Source organism: Molothrus ater, chromosome 12 (assembly GCF_012460135.2).
Source record: "Molothrus ater isolate BHLD 08-10-18 breed brown headed cowbird chromosome 12, BPBGC_Mater_1.1, whole genome shotgun sequence".
In the NCBI taxonomy this organism is placed as follows: Eukaryota; Metazoa; Chordata; class Aves; order Passeriformes; family Icteridae; genus Molothrus; species Molothrus ater.
The window spans coordinates 7,780,724-7,802,777 of record NC_050489.2 but is presented as its reverse complement, the minus strand read 5'-3'; the positions used below and the strand labels follow the sequence as shown (position 1 = coordinate 7,802,777).

Sequence of the window (22,054 nt, the reverse complement as noted above, 5' to 3'; positions counted from 1 at the left end):
ATTCTGAGTTAGTGCATCAGATTAAATGATTTATATCTTATCACCAGCCTTCCTACATGGAGCTATTGACAATATTTTATCATGCCCTGTAAGAAATAAGAATATGAACATTCTTCTCACATTATTTCAATGTAATGGGGCCTGTGTATTGGCAGCAGCACCCAGTGCAAAACCAGCCTATTGCTTTTGTATTTTAAAAGATAACAGTAAGAAACTGTTTCTTAATTTTTTTAAGCCTATTAAACCAGACCTTCAGCTGCCATGCACCAAATACAACTGTCAGGAATGCTGCCATTTTCCCCCTTTAAGTGTGTGAGAATCCAGCCTTACTTTCTATAAAAACATTAGGAAAACAAAACTGGTGTAAGGCAGAAGGAACATGATATTTGTATACAAACCAGAGCTTTCTGCTGCCAGCTCGTCTGTAGATTCTTTCAATGTGTTCAGCAACAGTACCTTAAGGGATTGAACAAAGAAAAGAAAAACAAAACACAAGCAAAAAAAGATGCACAGGCTATCATTCAATAGTAATAAGGCAAGTTTGATGAGACCAGTTAATTCTGAAGCTGCTTTAGTAAAGCACTTATCTATTATGCTGTACATCTAAAATTCAGATGCAATCAAGTCCCCTGTCTCCTAGTTTATGTTGTTATGAAAGAGCCAAACCAGATTTCAGCTGAATTTGCTGTGCCTGCTGTAGAGACACCTATAATATCACCTGTTCTTGCAATATATTGGAGAAAATTAATCTACACAGAGATTTGGCCTATAAAGGTACACCCCATCACAAGTACATCCTCAGACTGGAGAACCTCAAGTTCTTCAGCCTCTGTGTTTAGATTTATGTGTTATTGATTGGGTGATTACTCATGTCAGTCTCACAGTCTCCATGCACAGAACTCTCAGGCAGTGGCTCAGCCCCTTCAATCCAAGGTGCCTGTTAACAAGGTTATCATCCCCACCATTTCATATGGGATGGCACTGACAGGTCTGCACAAGTCAGCTCTGAACACTCAGAGGCACAACTGCACTTTTTTTGGATTTAATTGATTTCAACAGCGTTTTTAAGTCCATCATCATGATCCAATGGCTGGGTTGTATTGGTAACACTGCTTGCTCACAGAGGTTAGGGAATCTGCCCTGAGCTGTTTCTAGAGCAAAGAACACAACCTACAAAGGACTAAAGGAAGCTCCTGAGCTCCCAAAGCTTCCCAACACTACAGGTGACTGCTGGAAAAGGCCACTGCAGAGCCCACATGGCCTAAGGTGCAGACTGTAGCCACAGCTTGCAGCAATGCACTGGGTTATCAGCCAAGGGGTTTTATCCCACTTGAGGTGGCTTTCCAATCCTGTGGGCAGTTTTGGGCACCACAACAGAGGAAAGATAAAAAGATATTAGAAAGTGTCCAAAGGAGGCACAGGAAGATGGTGAAGGATTTAGCAGGAAGCCATGTGAGGAGTGGCTGAGGTGACTTGGCTTGTGGAGCCCAGAGCAGAGGAGACTGAGGAGAGCCCTCACTGGGATCTGTAACATCCTCACCAGGGGCAGCAGAGGGGCAGGAGCAGATCTCCTCACTCTGTGACCAATGACAGGACTCAAGGAAATGGCCGGAGTTGAGGCAGGGGAGGTTTAGGTTGAACATCAAGCAAAGGTTCCTCACCAGAGGCTGGTTGGGCACTGACCAGGCTCCCAGGGCACAGCACAGCCTGACAGAGCTCAGGCAGCTCTCAGGCACATGGGGGGATGGCTGTGGTGGGCTGTGAAGGATGATGATCCTTGTGGGTCCCTTCCAACTCAGAATATCCTAGAGGTTCTATGATCTTGTTAACATAGCAATGCAGATATAATGTATGTTTATGTCCATATGACAGCTCTTCTCCACATGAAGCAGCCATCTCCTACCAAAATTAAGAAGCAGGGCTCTGTAACATGAGATGGGAAGTCCCATTGCTTGATGAGTAACTAAGAGTTACTCATACTATTTGATTTGAATAGCCCTCTTTTTTCTGAGTAATCATATATAAAAAGGCAACTAAAAAGCAATCTTTGGGAAAAAAGACAAAACACCAAACTTTGCAGCACAAAATCCCAAAGCCTCAGTAGCCTTCTCAGAATTACATTACAGGAATTTAGACCCTGTGCTCTAAAACAAAGCCCTAATACAAAACCAGAGCTTCAGAGATACATTGAACTGAAGTGAGATTACATCAAAGCAGAATAAAAATTCAGTATAAAACCTCATATAGTACAGACTATTTAGACTTTTGTTTCTGTTTTCTTTGTAAGGGCAAATCCTGTAATTTTTTTTCTAATCTATGCGTACAAAATTACAACCAGATACAGCACTGGCCTACCAACAGTCTAAAAGCATTCATATATCCAGCAGCTCATTCCCCACCACACCATCAATTTGCATCTCCTATTTAAAGCAGAAATTGCTCTAAATGGCAGAGAAAAGAGCTCCACAAGTGCTGGCAAGCACAGCTATTATTCATGTTCATTGCAACTGAACACAGAGCTGCTTCCTCAGAGCAGTGACATGGCAGGAGCTCTTACCTTCCTTGGTGATGAAATTCGGCCCTTCCCTTTTGAGCAATATACTCGAGAGCAACACTTGACTTGCCAGGCAACTGCAGTCCTTAAATAAAAACCAGCAACAACAGAACCATAAACAGCCTTCAGATTGTCACTGAAGCAAAGCCAGAAGAGCTATTAAAAATTTCAGGTGAAACCAAAGGGCCTTTTCTTCTTTTCAATTGAAGGAAAAGTATAATTATTTTATTTTCAAGGGGATTTGACAACTATTCCATACCTGTGTGTGCTGTCTCCTTGTCACTGCTGCTTGCAGAGCCTTCTCTGTGGGTCATATTAAGCTGTAATAATTTGACCTTGGAAAAGTTTCCTGACTTTTCATTCTCAGGTCCTTTAATTTACAGCAGAAATGCTTGTAATGAAATAGGGAACCAAGCAGAACACTTGGTGTGTTTGTATCAACCCTAGATCTAGAACAGTTACTGGAAGTTTTCCTCTAGGTACAGGAAACAAGTGGCAGATTGGAACCATCCCTTGATGCCATTAAGAAGTTCCCAGTCCATTCAAGTGAATACCCACTGCTCAAGTCTCTTTTGATAAGCAATTTGTCAATAAAATATCTGTTCTTAGGACACATGCAAATGGATCCAGAGGGTCACCTGGCACCAGGGATGACTGGGGCACCTGGCAGAACTGAGAGCCAACAGTTACACTTGAAGGGCCAGGGAGCTCTGTGATGAGATAAAGAGGAGGATTCCCTGAGTATGGAGAGGAATATCAGATATTTCATATTATTAGCTGTGCCCCAACACTGATCATGCTGATCTAAGGCTAAAGGTAAAAAGAGTATCAGCACAGAATTTCTTATTTCACAAGAATGAAGTTACATTGTACTTTTATCAAGTTTTCTTACATCAAGTTTCTGCAGGATCTCATATGTTGACTTGTTTTTCCAGTCATTAATATTTACATCTGGTTGCTGTTCAAGTTCAGAAGCATTGGGAGTACTAGATTGTCTCTTGACTTTTGAATGTTTTGGAAGATCCAGCTCCTCCAAACTCTTAAATACAGGAGCCCTGAAAAATAAGTATTTAATTTCTTCATGGTTCAGAAAATATTTTAATAATCACATAAATCATCACCACTATTTTCGTATAGCCTTACTCTTCTGTTTCAGTGATGCTTAGGAAATCAAGTTGTTCAACAACTGCTCCAGAGATTAATGTCTGCAATGAAAAATTGAAAACAAATTTTAAAATATATACATAACTATATAGCTGTCTTTTAATCTCAGTATGTTGCTGATGGTTTCCACAGAGAAAGTAGTTTTGTTATCTACAATTCCAAATATTTTACACTTTCAGAGTATTTTTGCTCTTTCATGAGGAAAAAGCTTAAGGCAGCAGAAGTCTCTTGGGGCTGCTGTCTCCTTTTTGCTCATGTTCCATTTTCTTTTGTCCTGTCCAGCTTCATCCAGCACTGCCCACCCCAAAGCCAGGGCTGATGGAAACACTGAGACTGAGCATTTGCCTTCCTCAGAGTCCTGCACAGTCCCCACGTTCTGGAGCCCACAGCTCATGATTCCAGGGATGGCTGAAGGCCAGGAAGTTTTCCTGTCAGCCTCACTGATGTTTCAGGCAAGCCCTACAAAGAACATTCCCACTCTGTGCTCATTCCCTAATCCAAGCATGCCTGGCCTAAGTTTGCACATCAAATGCAGTTTACAAATACTTCCATCTCAAAAGATTACAGAGTTGAAAGTCAGTGCTGCATTTATCTGATGCAGTCATTACAATTCATTCACTCTGAATTTATAGGAATTCCCCATTTATCTACTGCCAGAGGAAATGTATTGTACTACAGCATTTTTAAGACTGCTTTTGATTGGTCTCATTAGCTAAATAAAACTGAGTGTGTTTTGTGAACTTTTATATTCCATTTTCATTGTACATGAGTTGCAGTAAAACATTGATCTGTTACACTGTGAGATGACAGAATATAAAAACCCTGCTTTGCTTTTATTACTGGTGCCATTCATTCTTTGCCTTGCACATCTGCTTGAACACATGATGACAATGAAAGTAAAAACCAGAAAAGAGCTACAAAACTTCTGAGCATACAAAATCTTAAATTAAATCAGATTTGGTATACTTTACAGCAAAAAAAGAGCCTTCACCCAATTAGAGATACACATTCTCTCTCAGGCATGTTTAACATGTGCACCTAAATGAAGCAGCTGAGTGCAACTGACAAAGATCAATATATATTTTGTTGGAATAAATGAATTATTCAAGAAAACACCAGGAATTAGACATGCCCCCTGTTCTTTTCCCAAATCCTCCCCTATAATGAAACAAGACTGTTAACAAAATGCCAACTGTGCAGTAAGACAGAGACTCCAGCTCAGCTGCTGCAGAGGCACAGGGTGCCCAGCAGGAAAGGCACCCAACCACCTCCTCCATTGGCCTTCAAGTCAGACAAACATTTGTTTGTATCTTCCCATGTGCTCTGTTTAATGGCTAACAAATAAAGCAAAGACCAGGGACTGTCCACCATCTTAAACCCTTTAAAACAACTCCTTACTTTTTATATTGGAAAAAGAATCTTTCAGAAGGTCAGTGAGTATGGAAGGCAAAGTTTACTCCCCAATGGCTGTCCAGGGTAGTGCTTAGAGTAAGGACACAGGTAGATGGAGAAACTTCTTTTCTGATAAATCTTTCTTGCAAGGCAAGAAAGTCATTGCAGTCAAATTTAAAAAACAAATAACCAAACCAAACCACAACAACAACAACCCTGTAGCCAAATGAAATGTTTTCCATGGGCAGTAATGGCATTTGCTCTAGGAAGAGTCAGTGGTACCAGGGGAGACTCCATGACCTGCACGTGAGCAGGAGCAATACATAAATACTTAAAGATTGCAGGGATATCTTAAACCATCACAGCTAGAAGCATTTCCTTTCCCAATGACCCAGCTCTTCTACAAATTAATGATCTTCTAGGGAACAAGAAGTCATTACTCTGTCTTTAGTCTTCTCTCTTACAAAAAAAGTATAGTTCAATAGGTGCAAACTAAGATTAACTACCACATAGGAGTAGGTAAAGTCAGCACCTGTCTTGGTAATTTTCACATTTTACTGAAGGAATGTTCCTGCTTTAAGATTCATTCAAACAGTAAAGATGTTAAAACTAGATCTTAGTTCTTGTAAGAATTTTAATATATGTGAAGCACTTTTTCTCCCCCCTCTGTGATTACCTAATCAAAAGAAATCCCTCAGTGCTTGACACTGTGGCTTTATCCTTTGGTAGTAATTTCACAAGATTGCCTAACAAAAAACACCCCCTTCCCTTCTGAAAATCCTCTGTGAAGATTATGACTTTCAAAAGACACATCAAAAGGAATTAAAATAAACCCATGTTTCTCTTGAGACAAAACAAACAGTACTAAATGCCTTGACTTCTTATTTTTATGAAACTAAATAAAATCAGAAGTCACATAAAGCCTCAAAGTAGTAAGAATACATGTAGCAGTACCAGGAGGAAAGAACACAAAAGTCAGGAGAGACACCTTACCTGTACTCTGTCAACGTGAACCTTCACTCCTCCAACAAGTCCCTTTCTAAAGGCTGCCAGCATATCTAATATGGGACTGAATCTGCTCCCTCTGCAATTTGAAACAGAACTCCATGAATCTTGCCCTCAGGTAAGCCCCACACTGCAAATGCTGCTTTTCTCCCTCCCTACCTGATGTTGTCCTCCCGGATGAGCACCACGAACAGGGGCCGGCCGTGCATTTTCCAGTACTGCTTAATGAACTGCAGGGCATTCTGGGCAAGGAGGAGCCTCAGTCACAAGACATCCCAAAGAACACAGCCAGCACAGCCTACCACAACACACAGTGCAAGACAGCAGGGCACCTACAGCCCTGAAAACCCAGCAGCTTAAAAACACCTCGGCTGCTAAAGCACCTACAGATTTCTGCAACAGAAAGCTGCTGTCAGGCCCTGCTATTCCCTAAGTGTTCTGAAAATACTCCTAAGAAATGAATGGATCATGGAGCAAAGGATGAGACAGGGCAGTGCTCTGAACTACAGGCAACAACCTAGAAAATGTGTGTGGGGATCCAGGGCTTGAATCCCAGCCACTGGAAGGGGAGCAGGTTTTAATATTGGTGCAAAATCAAGTAGTGTCTGCTCCATGTAAGGCTTTCATATCTCCTGTAAACACCAGTCTTGTTCCTTTTTAAGGCAAGAACATTTGTTCTCCCAAAGAAACTGATGATAATTTGCTTGCTGCCCTACAGCATTCCCAGTCACTTGGGGGGCAGGTTTTTTTGTCACAGAGAGATACTCACTAGAACTCATACTGGGCTGACATGATATTTGTCTCAATACACTTTCTAGCTGCAGGTTTATTTTTGTATTATAATAATACACACTGTACTGTGTTCCCCTTTCAGTCTTCTGTTTCATCAGACTGCACAGTTTATTCTTCTACAAACTATTTTTGTCAGTTACTCAAATGAAAAGTTACAAATACCTTAATGTCATCAATCAACATCATAACATCCTGAGACATGTAGAAATCACTGAGATCAAAAATGATCGAGTAGCAAACTACAGTCTTCCCCAGGATTCGGTAAATCTGTTGAGAAAGAAAACTTCCATTAATCTCTTCTTTAAAACATCCATCAGAGCCAAATACCAGGACTTGAACGTCATAAAATACGCACAAAATAATATTACATTTCAATTCTAGTTAAAATCACATAGACTAAATGTTTATCTGAAATATTTATCAATAAGGAGAATATAAACTTTTCTTTTAATAACCTTTGATGTTCCAAGGCATCCTATGGGTCTGTCCGGTCTTCCAGATAATCCCAATTTCTCATTGACTCCCAAATGGAAGTAAGCCTGTGAAAAAGAGTCATGAAAACTGATAAAAACCTAGATAGCAGCCTTTTCCATCTCCTGCCACATCTCACAAAGAAAGCTGTGTGCAGTCTGCTTTGATTAGAAAATGATTCAGAAAATGTGGCTGCTATTGCTGTTCAGGGCTGTGTTTTCTAAAAAACACTTGTTGTTTCCTGTATTAGGTCTTCTTTTTAACTTCTTGCTCTGATTACTTTTCTATTCTATGTATGTAAAATATTTATTGATTTTTCAAATTGCTTATTGAAATAATTTTTAAAGGATCATTTGCATTTATTGGCGAGGCAAATTTGCCTTCTGTAATGCTTTTCCAGAGTGGATACAAAAGTAAAAGAGTAATATAGGAACCCTTTAAATATCTTTGTACAAATTTGTAAAATTAATGCATCAACAACACAAGCAAGAGGGAATTATCTCATTATTCACAGCTTGATTCTTATTAGTTATGTATGGCTGTCATTCAACTGATACAATTTTGCAAAAATAATTTTCACTTATTACACTGTATCAGTATAAAACCATAAGAAAACAACTAATCTGAGAGCAATACAGTATAAATGCATCAGTTAAACCTGACTGAAAGATGTAATTTTTCCTTACTTGGCCTGTTTTAGGTAAGGAACTCACCATTACTGCAGAATATTCAGAATTCTGAACATTTTCTGAAGTTCAATCTTTTTTTGTGTTATAGGAAGATAATTCAGAAGCAAAGAAAGCAAACACTTGAAGAAACATTACACTCAATAGCTTTCTATTGCTGTCAGCTTGGGGCCTTCCTGATCCTGCCCATGTTTCTGCACTAATACCAAGAGCTATTTAAAAAAGAAAATAAACAAAATTACCCACAAGCCCTGTTGATCCAGAGTAAGGACTGGATTCAAGTGGGCAAGGATGGAGATGTCAGAGCACTGATAGCCTTCAATAACCTACCTGTGCATAACGAACAATGCTGAACCTCTGCTGTGGCAAATGAGGGAGATTGGAAGAAGGGCAGTAGACAGGGCCAGTTAATACCTAAAGGACCTTTATTTTGCTGGAATGCAGAACATGAAACGTTTTCTTAACAAAAGCAGAACTGCATTAGCATTGCAATGTTGTCTGTTTCCCTGAGGCCCCTGTGGGCACACAGGCTACTGCAGCAGGTTCCTCCTCTAGTGAGAGTTCTCCAGCCTGATCTGTTACAATCAAAGCTCAGATGCAGCACCAGGCACAATTCATTCAAGTCCAGCTGCTTCAAGCACCTTTGGGTTTTTTTATTAAAAAGCCCTTCCATTCTGGATTATTAAGCTGCTAATAGCAAGAAATGGCTGTGAAAGCAGACTGGGCTGTGGGGTTGATTTATGAGCATGACCCAAAATGCAGCTGTCTTGCACACCATCTGTTTCTGTGCTCCCTCTCCTCCACTCAGTCCATGCCCAGGGGTGTTCTGCTCCTCTCCTGTGCTGTAATTCCACTCCACATGTACTTTTTTCCTATGTATTACATTTATCTTGTCCCATTTTATTGTTTATCTCTTCCTTCTCTTTTCTTTCTTCTCTTTTCCCCACTGTCCCCACTTTGGATATCTTTACATGACTTCAAGTTCTACTTTCAGTCCCCATCCATTTGTTTTACAGCACTTTTTGGGACACATGCTTGTTAATAAGTCTAGAGATTTAAACTGTTATCATGTGCTACTAGAGCAGTTCAAAAGTTTCTTATAAAATTAAATACTCCTTAGAACTGACAGCATCAGAGTAGGAAATATTGAGATCTGTATTTTCACAGATCAACCTTCTATTCCCCAAAATACATTGATTGTTCCACTGTTGGCTTCCTTTCCCCTCAAAGGATGACAAATACTGCCAGGAGCTTTTGTTTCTTTGCTTTTTGGTTCATTTTGGTTATTGGCAGAAGCCCCAAGATCAAACCCCAGTTTTCATAACACCCCAAACACTCTCTTTACTTCACAGCTCTGGCAGAGCCTGTATTAGAAGAAGCCCATTAGGAAGAGGTTTTGTATCAGGTGAATTAATATTTTCATGGCACTCCTTTACAAAGTAAGTTTTGATGAGGCAGCTGTACCTACTCATCATAAGGATAAAGGAAGTGTCAGAATTGCCAGATGTCTCAACAGCTTTAGAAAAATAAATCCTAACGCAGACTTTTCTATAGATAGGAATTTAAGTGATAATAATAAAACTTAATGAAGGTCTCATCTTTTTGGCAGGGAAACCAAAAAAGTGATGGATGACAGAGAGACAATGTATACCTCTATAGTAAAGTATGGAGTATTCATTTGTTAAACCAAAGTTTCAGTACAGAATTTCAGGACAGATACAGACAAAGAGAACATATTTTGGAATATATTATCATGAAAGCTAGTGAGTAAAAATGGGTTCAGAAATGAACAAGGATGAATGGAAACATGGCTTTTTCTCTTCCTCCTGTTTTAGTCCTTCTCAGGTGTTAGTGGCAGCTGTTATTTGGGGTAAGCATTTTTCTGAATAAGCCAAGTTTAGCACATCCTTCATCCTCAGAAACTTAAGAAACCCAAAATATGTTGCTATAGTCTCTAATTTTGGGTTGACTTTTTTCCTTGTGTCCTACAGACTCCTGATACATCGTGGCATTGGCCATGTGACCTGATTTCTGAGGGAGAGCCCTACACAGTGACCTGTTCTACAATGGGACTGGCGAACAGAATTTGTCACTGCACTGCCCCAGACATTCATCACTCTTGTGTGACACCATTTGCACAACACAGCATCAGCAGGAGCTTTGTGTCTGACCTACAGCCAGGACCAGCAGGGCCAGCCCAGGCCTGGCAGGATGGAAGGATGTGATTGTCCCTCAGGAGAGTCCTTGCCCCAGTAGAAAACAGAGCCTTCAGGGAGGATGAAGGGGATGCTGAAGATGATCCTTCATCCCATTAATTTCTAACTGTGCTATGTTAAATGTGCTCAGCTAAAGGGGTGGACCAAAAAGGATTTCAAACCCAAAACTTCCTGGATATAGTCAATCCAAGGGAAACCAGTGACAGAGATGTGGATATTGCCTGTTCCAGGGCTGCACTATGAAATCCTATCATGGTTTATGCCTACTGCCTTAATCCATTTCTTTGACTATTGCTTACTTGCTTGTTTCTCCATCAAGATTGATTCAGTTTACCAAGCTACTAATGTTATTAAAATTTTATTATTCATTCATTAGATTTTGAAAGTGGCTCAGGCAATAAGTGTAATCAGATAATACAGAACATGTGGGCTCCTACATTGCCCTGAAAGCTGCAGGCATCTGTAACTTCCAGTGCCAGCACACCCTGCAACTGCTTTAGGAGGACAGAAATATGTAAACATCAGCTTAGGGAGATACAAGGCTAATAGCTTGATGTATATCCTTGTTTTTGTAAAAGAAATACACAGATGGATAAATAATTTTAAATGCAGAGTTCCTTACTTTGACAAGTTCTTTCTGAGCCCATATCTGAATGGGTTCCACCTGCTGGGGAGTCTGAGTCTGGATTCCATATGTGTTCAGAAATACTTGCAGGCTACAAATGAAATACAGATACATTTAATGACAAATCACAGAATAGTTTCAATAATTCTCTTGCCAGCAGATGTATACAAGTAGCAGCATTTTATTCCACACCATTTCAGATGTATTGTTCAACCCTTCCTTAAAACACAGGTACTCAACAAAAGTAAATACATACCGCTGGCTTTCTGCTATCAGGGCCACATGGACCACCAAATCATTTTCTAAGGGACCCTGCAAAATAATGACAAAATCATTACTGGCATTGCTAACTAAAGATTTTATTCAATATAGTATGTATGACCAAGGACAATGGCTATTCAAACAATCCACAACTATGACAGACAGCACTGTCTGCATTGCTTTTTCTTATGGTGCGAGCAAATTGAAAGATTTATAAATCTTAAGACTCCAGGAAGCCTGTCCTACCAATAATACTCTGCAAGACACATTTTGGAGAATTGGTAATAAACAGATTTCTGGTAATAATTACACTGCTTGGATTAGTTTGGGGGTTTCTTTAATTAAGAAGAACTACATAAGGAAAACATTCTATTCCATACAAAAATTTGGAATTTATCCAATCAATATATCTCCTAGATGCCTGATATGACCTAATGTTTTGATAAATATTTCTGTAATGAGTGAAATTATTCAGCTTTTTGGCTAAACAACAAAATTCACTGAGAAATAATGACCTGATAATTTCAAACCTTTACTCTGAAAAATTGTCATCACACAGCTGCTCTTCAGTGACATGAAAGACATATTACATTTACTGGAGACAGCTGAATTTCCTTGCACTGCTTATTACACTGACACTTCATGTTTGAAATAAATACCAGTATTTTTCATCAGGAAACCATGCAAATAGGAGTGAATTCAACATGTTGGGTGAAATCACTGACTTGACTCTGGGTCTCAATCTGGCAATTCACCTTTGCTGTCTCTGGCAGAATGAGCTATGAACAACCCCCTGGTCCTTGTTCACTCCTCTGGCATTCACTGACTGTAGAACAGCACAACTAAGAGCAGCTTCCATTTTCATTGCTAAAATGCTTTTGTCTGCTTTTGTCTAGAAACTACCAGAACATGAATGACAGATGTTAAACACATCTTCTATCAATTGTATAAAAGACAGCATTTTTTGTGATGATAGAGGGATAGACATTGATTTAGAATGAGAAGTTCAGAGGGAACACTTGCTCGCTCAGGCAGCTGTGAGCTTTCATATCAATAAAGATCTTAGGGATTTGCAGAAGAAATTCTTGGTAACTTTTTCCCAGAAGTCTGTCAGCACTACATTTACACTAAAAATTCTGGACTTTTTGCCACATGAAATAAGTTTCTGATGGAAGTATGTGCACAAAGAGACTAGATGAAGCAGTCAGAAGTTCAAGCAACATTAGACTTTCCTGCTCAGAATAAGATCATTGTGCTATCACTTGTATTTATACAAACAGTAGGAAACTCAACCCAAAGCTCAGCCATAATCATTGTGTATAAAACAAAAAGCAGAAGCCACCCAACCTGAAAATGAGAGAGGCCCTTCCAAGAGTAATGATTTGCAGACAGCCTGTGATCTAACCTGGGCAGTGTCTTTGAGCTCAGACTCAGTTCCCCTCTCACTGAAGACCTGAGCAGGACTGTGTAAGCACAGCCTGTAAATTGTACATAACCCATGAGTTCTGCCTCTCACACACAGCCAAGGACAGGATTCATTTACAGCAGCCAATAAATGGTGGTGCTAACACAGGCCAGAACTACATAAATGCAGCTACAGCACAACTGGCACACAACACAAAATCTGTGTGAAAAACTACTAGACCTTTGAAAGTATTGTGGAAAAAATATAACTATCATTACAGTACAACTACAGGATTGCTGCAACATTAAACAGAAGGTTACTGTCACTGTCATTTGACATGTCACAGCCTGGAGGATCACAAGTAGTGACCTAGAGCAACACAGATCAAAATAATAGATAAAACACTCAAAAAAAGGAAGTCACCTTTTCCGGTGATGATTGTGCTATATAGTATTTGCTGTGTATTTTAAAAAAAGAGATATGGAAAAGTATTAAACTGCTGAATATTCCACTAAATAAATCTTCTTGTTAAAAATTCCATTTTAATGTCTTAGCTTTCTCATTTCTAATAAGGCCAGCTCAGGTATTGCTCCCACAACATCCATCACTGTCTCCCCAAGATGCCAGGACAGCCCCCCTACCCAGGCTCCCCCTCCTGCCTTGTGTTGCCACCTTGGATCCTTGGCAGAAGGATTGGTTTCAGCTGTACTCTGCATGCTGTGCAGATGATAAATATACTTCAGAAGAACAAGATAAAAGACTGATTAGTTGTTCTTCCTCTCCAAAAGGAGGGGGAAAAAATTAAAAAAAAATCAGTTTTTAACAAGGTTATGAACTGCTAGAGGTAGGATAAAGGGAAAAATCCCTGACTCCGTTCCTGGCACAAGGAGAGAAAGCAGCTCAGTGTCAGCCTCTCACTGCACAGATGTTATCACTGTGCCTTTCTGCTTACACTGCCAGGAAACCTCAGAACTCTGAAAAAACCCCATTCATTGAGCATGTCAGAAAGGAGGCAGAGCATTGAAGAGCCCGATGGAAATGGCACCCACCGGGCTTCCCAAGCACACAGAGTGAGGAGAGGCAAACAGGAACAGCTCACAACAGGAGGGGCTGCACTGCACCCCCATGACCCCTGCCTGCTCCTGAGCCACACCCCAGCTGTCCCAGGGCACCATTGAGCACTGCTGAGCACCCTGTGCCCACTGGCACTGAGCTCATGGCAGTGCTGAGCACCCTGTGCCCACTGGCACTGAGCTCCTGGCAGTGCTGAGCACCCTGTGCCCACTGGCACTGAGCTCATGGCAGCACTGAGCTTCTGGCAGTGCTGAGCACCCTGTGCCCACTGGCACTGAGCTCCTGGCAGCACTGAGCTCCTGGCACTGCTGAGCACCCTGTGCCCACTGGCACTGAGCTCCTGGCAGTGCTGACCTCCCTGTGCCCACTGGCACTGAGCTCATGGCAGTGCTGACCTCCCTGTGCCCACTGGCACTGAGCTCATGGCAGTGCTGACCGCCCTGTGCCCACTGGCACTGAGCTCCTGGCAGTGCTGACCTCCCTGTGCCCACTGGCACTGAGCTCATGGCAGTGCTGACCTCCCTGTGCCCACTGGCACTGAGCTCATGACACTGCTGAGCACCCTGTGCCCACTGGCACTGAGCTCATGGCAGTGCTGAGCTCCTGGCAGTGCTGACCGCCCTGTGCCCACTGGCACTGAGCTCATGGCAGTGCTGACCTCCCTGTGCCCACTGGCACTGAGCTCATGACACTGCTGAGCACCCTGTGCCCACTGGCACTGAGCTCATGGCAGTGCTGAGCTCCTGGCAGTGCTGAGCTCCTGGCAGTGCTGACCTCCCTGTGCCCACTGGCACTGAGCTCCTGGCAGTGCTGAGCACGCTGTGCCCACTGGCACTGAGCTCCTGGCAGTGCTGACCGCCCTGTGCCCACTGGCACTGAGCTCATGGCAGTGCTGAGCTCCTGGCAGTGCTGACCGCCCTGTGCCCACTGGCACAGCCACACCAGCCCCTGAAATCAAACACAGCACATATGTGTGCCTCAAATTCCCAACCAGCAGTTGGCAGGTTTAGAACTGTGTTAACTGTGGTAGGCAATTGTATTAAAGGGAATGAAAGCAAGAACATGTTGACAATTAACATGACAAAACAAACCATCCAATATGGCTCCATCCAAATTAGACATGGTCTAATCCTAAACATAAAAATCTTAAAATATCTCAGTCTATCCAGAAGTAATAATTTTAGTTCCTTATTTAATGTTATCTATTTCCCTGAATAAATAAAAAAAACATGCAGTCTATTATTTTGACTACTCTCTTCCCAATTCTCTTCATCACTAGGCATTAATCTTAATTCCCTGTACCTGAAATGAAATCTTTACAAATGCTTATTAACTCTACACAGCAAAACATTAAAAGAATACAGTCATCACAGGCAGAGAATCCAGCTAATTAATTGTAACCCTAAACACATGTTTCAACTTAACTCAGAACATGAAATAATCCTACTCTGGCAGTTTAGTCAGATTATGATTTTTTGTTAAAGATGAAATTTACACAAGACAGCAATAAATCAGCTTTCACATGTGCCAGTAAAATACAAAACAATTCCAGAAAACCCCCACCCTACCTCACTCTCAAATGTTATTGTTACCATCCAGATCCTCTCCTACACCACATCCTCCCAAAGAGAATGCAACAACCCCAACCCAGTTAGAATCTCCTGGATCTGGAGCACTAAAGAGGAGGCTCAAAAGAAGCTCCTCTAAGGAATCCGGTTCTAAAGAGTCTCCCTGAAGCAGAATCCTGCAGTATCTCCTTTCAAAGTAAAGGGAGGGTGGATGGTTCCACTTCTTTGGAACTCCTGGAGGGAGTCAGGAGTGCAAAGCACACCCAGAGTGCCCCAGGGTGCTCTGAACACACACTGAGCCAGCAAACACAGCCCTGCTCCAGCACCACCTGGCACTCCCCCAAGAAACAACATATGGACACAGCCCCCTCAAAGTGGGAAATAACAGCTTCTGGCATTGAATTAGGTGAAACAACATTTCCTTCAAACTATAAACACACAAAATGAGTACTGGTAGCCATTATGGTTCTACTGTACTGCTCATTTGACACCTCAGTTTTCTACAAGCAATGAGATTGTCCTTGATCTGATTTTCTGATGCATTCCCAGCTGTAATTATACATAGTTATATACACAGTTTTCATAGCACTTTTACCTTTGGAAGTCTATATCACCTTACTTTCCTCTACCTAATTCTTCATTGATGCTTCTAAGCTGTAAAAATAAGGTTGGAATATTTGAAATACTTTCCATTGCTTGCTTCAATCTACACTACTATGTGGGTATCAGATATATTTTTGTAGTGAGACCAAAGCCACAAATATATTAAATTAATCACATTATTCAGTGGCAAGTGTTTAGAGTTTATAATCAATGCAACCACAAAATAAAAGCATGCCTACATGGAATACATATTTCTTGAAGAAATATTTACTTAGCACAGAGCTTCAAATAAAAATTTAAAAAGGCTTCTTTTTGGTGCATCTCCTTTCAAAATGCAGTATCACAACAAAATTTATATACACAGGCTTCTGAAATGTTTACATATCCTTGTTTATTGCTTACAGGAATAAAATTTAATACAAATGGAAATAGTTTTCTGTTCTATTTAACTGACTAATTCCTTAGCTATATGGAAAAGAGAAGACATCATTAAAGAGAAGAAAGTACTTTTGATTTCTAAAGACATCATTAAGATGTGCTGTGCTCTCATTTTGTATGGTATTTTTAGTCATTTTCCCTGCACTTTAAGGCAAATATGATACTGATTTTGCATAAATTAGCTCAATTAGATAAAATGGCATAATCAAATATTCAGACAAACTGGTTAAGCAAATCTAAAACATGGATTAAAAAAGCCAAACTCAAGATTCTTGTCTGGAACTTGAAGACCTTTGCTGGTACAGCTCTCCTGAGTCATGTCAGGGCATCTTTAACCTTCTCTTAACAAAGACCCATTTGACATCTGCATGAAGGAATATTTTGCCCTGATACTGTAGCAGTAAAACCACCCAAAATACTGCAGCAGCTGTGTCAATACAAACTACCCCAAAGAAATCCCACAACCTCCTGGCTGCAATGCCAAAGGCCTGATGCCACAGTCTCGATTTCCCACTAATTCAGGAGAGCATCCCTTCTTTCTAACCCACACTGGGTACCACATCTTGGATTTACATATCAAAGAAACACATCCACAGTCCTCTATGGCAAAGGAGTATCACCACAGCTATCAGCAGACATAGGCATGCTCAGAATTTCCTTCCTTCTTCATGCACTGTCTGAAGATGAAGTAAAATATCAAAATGCAACTGTTATTCTCAATGCATTTGAAATACTTTTAAAGTCCCTAGTGCATTGCTGAATTTTACTGGGTAGCTGCATTTTACTAAGTTCTTTAGTGACTCACTAAGTGGCCCTCAATGTCTAAGTCATGAGAAAATAAATGATCATTGCATTATTTATTATCACTTTTGGGAAGCTCTCAGAGCAGAGGCTATTTCTCTCTGAAGATCTGGAAATGGCCTATCACATACTGGGTACCCCAAATCGTTGTAAAAATGCTTTTCTGCTAAGACACTTCCTGATGAGTCACAGAGTGCCTTCAGAACAAAGCCTCATCTTCTTCAAAGTGCTCAGCTGTGGCATATTAAAACTGACTGGTTGAAGAAGCAAAGAAAGAGGAATCAGATGGGCTGACTCAACACAGGCCCCTCCTGAGGGCACCCCAAAAGGGGCAGCAGCCCCCAGGTTCTGTCACATTCATAATCCCATGATGTAGAACAAACAAAGAAACCAGGAACAAAGGACATCACTGAGCTTTCATTGTGTCACAGGAACATGGCAAGTGCTGCACTGTGAGCAATGAAAGTCTCCTTATGAATGAACCAACAGCCAGGCACATGGATTACCTTGGAAACAGGAAATAGGAGCAAACTGAGGGGATAAGCAGCATTTGGATAGAACAAGAAAAACATTGTTTAGTTCTGAACTTGGAGTGAATCTTAAGATAAATACTTCATCTCTTATGCTTCAGTAACAAATTCACAATGCTGAAAAAGGAACTTCTTAAATATACATTCCTTGTACAAAAATAAAAAGGATGAAACACATCTTTGAGCTACACATTTCCACAGTTCTTACCTGTTTAACTAAAGGAGTCCCCTGCACACAGACATGTACATATCTTGCTGTCCTATTCACCACAGATTTGAATTACCATGTTTCAAGCATTCCCCATCCCTGGTCACTCATTCCTACTGTGCATTTAATCCAAATACAGGAGCACATGGAATCACAGAATCATTAAAGGGCCTTTACAGTCATCCAACCATTGAGCCAGTACTCCTAAACCCACACTGAACCCTGTCTGCCACATCTGCACATCTTTTAAATACCTACCTTCAGGGATGGTGTATCAACCATCCAAAAAGAAAAAAAAAAAAACAAAACAAAAAAAAACCCCACCCCAAAACCCCAAAAACCAACCAAAAAACCCCAAAAAACCAAAAAAAAACCCCAAGTCCCTCATTCTTACAGCTCTTAGGAGCTCTAAATACAAAAAATATTAATATATTGCAGTTGAAATTACTTTGAAGGAATAAGAAAAGCGGGTTCATTCTTGCCTTCCTGACATAACTTAAAACTCAAGACACATACCTGTTCATTAGCAGTTATTTATATTTACATTTTATCTATCATTTTGACTGCATTACTTAATTTGAAGGCAAATGTTCATCACTTCCTCAAAACCGAAGATGTTATAATCTCCTTTTGAAAGCAATCCTCCATCAATTCAGAAAATGTACACATACTGAGTATTTTCCTTGCACTTTAACTGCAATATTAGAGGACCATGAATAGCACTTAGATGACAAATTTTCAATATCAATATTGTAATAGGAAGCTGATGCAGACCTGGTTGGAGAACCTCATGCTGACGTTGCGCTGGTCCTGGGGAGCCACGTAGCGGCCAATGGGGTCCAGATCTTTAGGACTCACTAATTTATCAGCTGAAAGGAAATGAGAATAGAAATACAGAATGACTTCAGTACTTTCTGCAGCTTTTCTAAAGACATATCAGCTTTTGTGTTGTAGTTGGTTCTGCTTTGTTTTAGATCAATGACTTATAAAAGCATATTCTGAAAAATTCAGAATTCTATTAATTTTAAAATGGATGACTCAAGCTTTGTTCTTGCTACAGCTAATTACAGCACTGTAGTATAAAACCCAAGCCTTTATTTGCTCACAAAGATATGTTAATAGATTATATGCAGACAACAGACTCCACAGCACAAGTCACTTACAAAGCCCTTAATCCAAAACCCTGGAATTATTCTAGAGCTTTAACTATAAACTCAATAACCAGCAAAACAGCCTCTATCTCAAGGTAATCACATGACTTGAATCCTGGAAAGAACAAGAGATTTCAAAGGTACCTCTCAATAGGGTAGTTCAGGAAGAAATTGTGAAAAAATCTAATTAAAAATATTTGAAATCTAGCAGTTTCTACATGGAGTTTTTTTACATGGGGGAGAAAAACCCCACCAAACCTAAAACCCCAGTATTTTAACCTTCTCCTGAAAAAGCACTCCAATAAAAATACACTATTAAAAACTTTCAACAAATTCCTTGAATACAGATTCATAATCCAGTATGAGCTATTATACCCTTAAAATAAGCTTTCTCCTACCAAAATTGTATTTTGACAGGAAACTGTCCAAACTCAATCTAATTTCTAACACAGAGTAAGTCACAATATATCAATAGACTAATATAAATCTTAAGCTAACTGCTAGTGAATATTCATCACCATTATCACAAGTACAAATGTATTGGACTGCAAAAGCAAATTCCTTTGTTAGCTCCCTATCTGCATCAGCAGCAGCTGACAACATTTAATCCATTTGGTCTATAAAAATATTGCTAAAATTCTTAGTTCTAGGCAGTACTGAATCCACAGAACAAGATACAAGAACTCTAAGGGAAAACAAAGCAAAGTGAGCTACTAAACAAAAGACTGAGTGAATTTTCAGTTGCACGAAACAGCTGAATACCAGGGATTCCTTTCCCTTGCTCCAAAATGGGGACCTTAATACAAAGGTTTTACAAACCTCCTCATCCAAAGCAAGAAGGAAATTCTGTGGAAAACAGCATCACCACCTGCAAAACACATGCTTTTTTCCTTCATAAAGAATTTTTTCAGTTGCAGAAATGTGCCCTCCATCAGTGACACACAGGCACTTGCACTCTGTTACTCAGCATTTGTAAGCAAGATCAAGATTTTGACTGTTTCTGTTTGCCCCTCTGTGGGAGGGTAAGAATGGACTCAGGCTCACATGGCTGCATTTAGAGACATTTGGACCTCAAGAGGCAGAGCCCAGGCCCAGAGACAGCAGCAGGGGCTACAAAGGTGGTACTGTGTGCTGCCTACACAGCACGAGCAAGGAGGCTGAACAAACACAGATTAATTGATACCCTGGAGGCAACACCATGATTTCTGAATGGATAATGAAATGGGAAACCAATACCTTCCCAGATATCAAAGTATTTGGAGCCAGGCTTCCACTTAATTAGCAACAACCAACAAGCAAAGTAAGACACACAAACACTTTCACCAAGGACAAGATTGTTATTCAAGTAGCTTTTCACAGTAAGGAGCAAAATTGAATGCACCAAGTCTAAGTTAATAGGAAAAAATGGAGTTCCTGATATAACAACCTCTGATGAACACATTGCTGTAAGATCTCCAAAGACTACGAGAGAAGCAGGGAAAAATTGCACTGAAATTTTGAATATTTTGAAAAAGAATATTTAAAAATAAATAAAATAAAAAAGTAGTGTGTAAGAATGTTCAGCAAAGAACTGAAACACAAGAATGTTTATGTAACACAAACAACAGCTAGAAAACTATAAATAGAACTTATTTAACCAGCATTCTGCAGGTACAGAAACACACAAATATCAGACCAATACTAGCAGAACTACTACAGCAACCTACATACACATGGGAGGATTACTTGGCTAATACTCCTATAAGATAAATTATTTTTTTAATTAATAGTGAGATTGCCTGAATTTACTTTGAAGTGTTGGCACAAAGAGGTATTTTGCAAGGAATACAGCAAAACCAAACAGGTGGAGTACCAGACAGACTCTGTCCCTCTATACCTAAAGATACATCCACTGTTCTTGCCAACTGCTGAATTTTTAAACTCCTCTTAAATTTCTCTCATTTTTATTACCAACAACCTGTTTTCCTTCTGTGTTAACAGAAAAATAGTTTCCAGAACTCCATCTACTGATTACTAGGTAACTGCTGATCATGTCTTTCTCCTGAAAGAAATACTAAAGGAAAAACCCAACTGTGAAGATTTTTCTGGATTAAACATTCTTTTTGCATTAGCCTATAAAATCATTCCAAGTGAGACTGAGAGTTTGTGACTGAAATTCACCATAACAACCTTCACTGGTCAAACTTTGACACACACATTCAATTGCTCATACAATTGAGAAAGGGTAAAAATAACACAGATGAATGAATCATTGCCTTTCTCTGAGACTGCAACTACTCAAAGTTTCAACTTGTCTTGCTTAAGCAGTCAATAATTTGAATTAAATGCCATAAATCATTTACAATGTAATGCTAGTTCATAGGTGTTTGCATGAGGAGAGCAGGGTTAAGGGGAAGAGTATTGCAGTTGGGGCAATGATTTTTAGTGTATCTGTACACTAAAGCTGTATCAGCTTCATCACTGTACAGATGAAGCTGATGCAGTTAACCCAGAAAGCATCACATTAATATACTCGGTCATGAAGAATAGGAAATAAGAGGGAAAGCCAGAAAAAAAAGAAAACTGTCATCATGCTTAGATTTTCAGTACTCTATGAAATATTCCACTAAGCTTTATAGTATGCAGCATAAACCAAGAAGACTGCAAAGCAATTTTTATCTGTCACAGATAAAGGCAGGGCTAGTCTGGAGAGAGGAGGAAGGCAGGTCAAGGGTGCAGGAGGCAGCTCTCACCCAGCAGCTTGGCAATGATGTACACGGCCTGGCCCCACAGGAACAGCTTCCCGTCCCGCCCGTTGTTACTGGGGAAGCGCCGCTGGCTGCCCGGGCTCCTCTGCTCCAGCTCCACAAAGTCAGCAGGCACGTAGTAATACTTGGGGACAACAGGGCACCCTGGGGACAGCAAGCACAGCCAGAGAGTAAATATCACTGCCATCACTTGATTGGAGTCCCCTAGGAAAGCTGAAGTGGATCCAGACCAGGAAATATTGCACCCCAGCAACAGTTTGAACAGAGATTGTCATTCGTTGTTATCTCAGTGAGGAATCCCAGGGGAATGTTAAACTACTTTGGATTTCACCAGACATTTCTTCAGAACTTCTTCCCAGAACA

At 40.3% G+C, this 22,054-nt stretch overlaps 1 protein-coding gene across 5 annotated transcripts in view; it reads right to left on the bottom strand.

Moving 5' to 3' along the window:
- Positions 1-22,054, bottom strand: part of PHKB (phosphorylase kinase regulatory subunit beta) — a 67,340-nt gene that overhangs the window by 13,939 nt on the left and 31,347 nt on the right. For all 5 annotated transcript variants that reach the window (XM_036390112.2, XM_036390109.2, XM_036390110.2 and 2 more), the window contains 12 exons: positions 21,677-21,835; positions 18,568-18,662; positions 11,162-11,217; positions 10,903-10,996; positions 7,363-7,446; positions 7,070-7,174; positions 6,275-6,357; positions 6,104-6,194; positions 3,698-3,759; positions 3,447-3,609; positions 2,558-2,639; positions 399-456 (listed from right to left, as the gene is read on the bottom strand). In XM_036390112.2, coding sequence (XP_036246005.1) covers positions 399-456; positions 2,558-2,639; positions 3,447-3,609; positions 3,698-3,759; positions 6,104-6,194; positions 6,275-6,357; positions 7,070-7,174; positions 7,363-7,446; positions 10,903-10,996; positions 11,162-11,217; positions 18,568-18,662; positions 21,677-21,835 — 1,132 coding nt within the window. The remainder of the gene's footprint in view (positions 1-398; positions 457-2,557; positions 2,640-3,446; positions 3,610-3,697; positions 3,760-6,103; positions 6,195-6,274; positions 6,358-7,069; positions 7,175-7,362; positions 7,447-10,902; positions 10,997-11,161; positions 11,218-18,567; positions 18,663-21,676; positions 21,836-22,054) is intronic.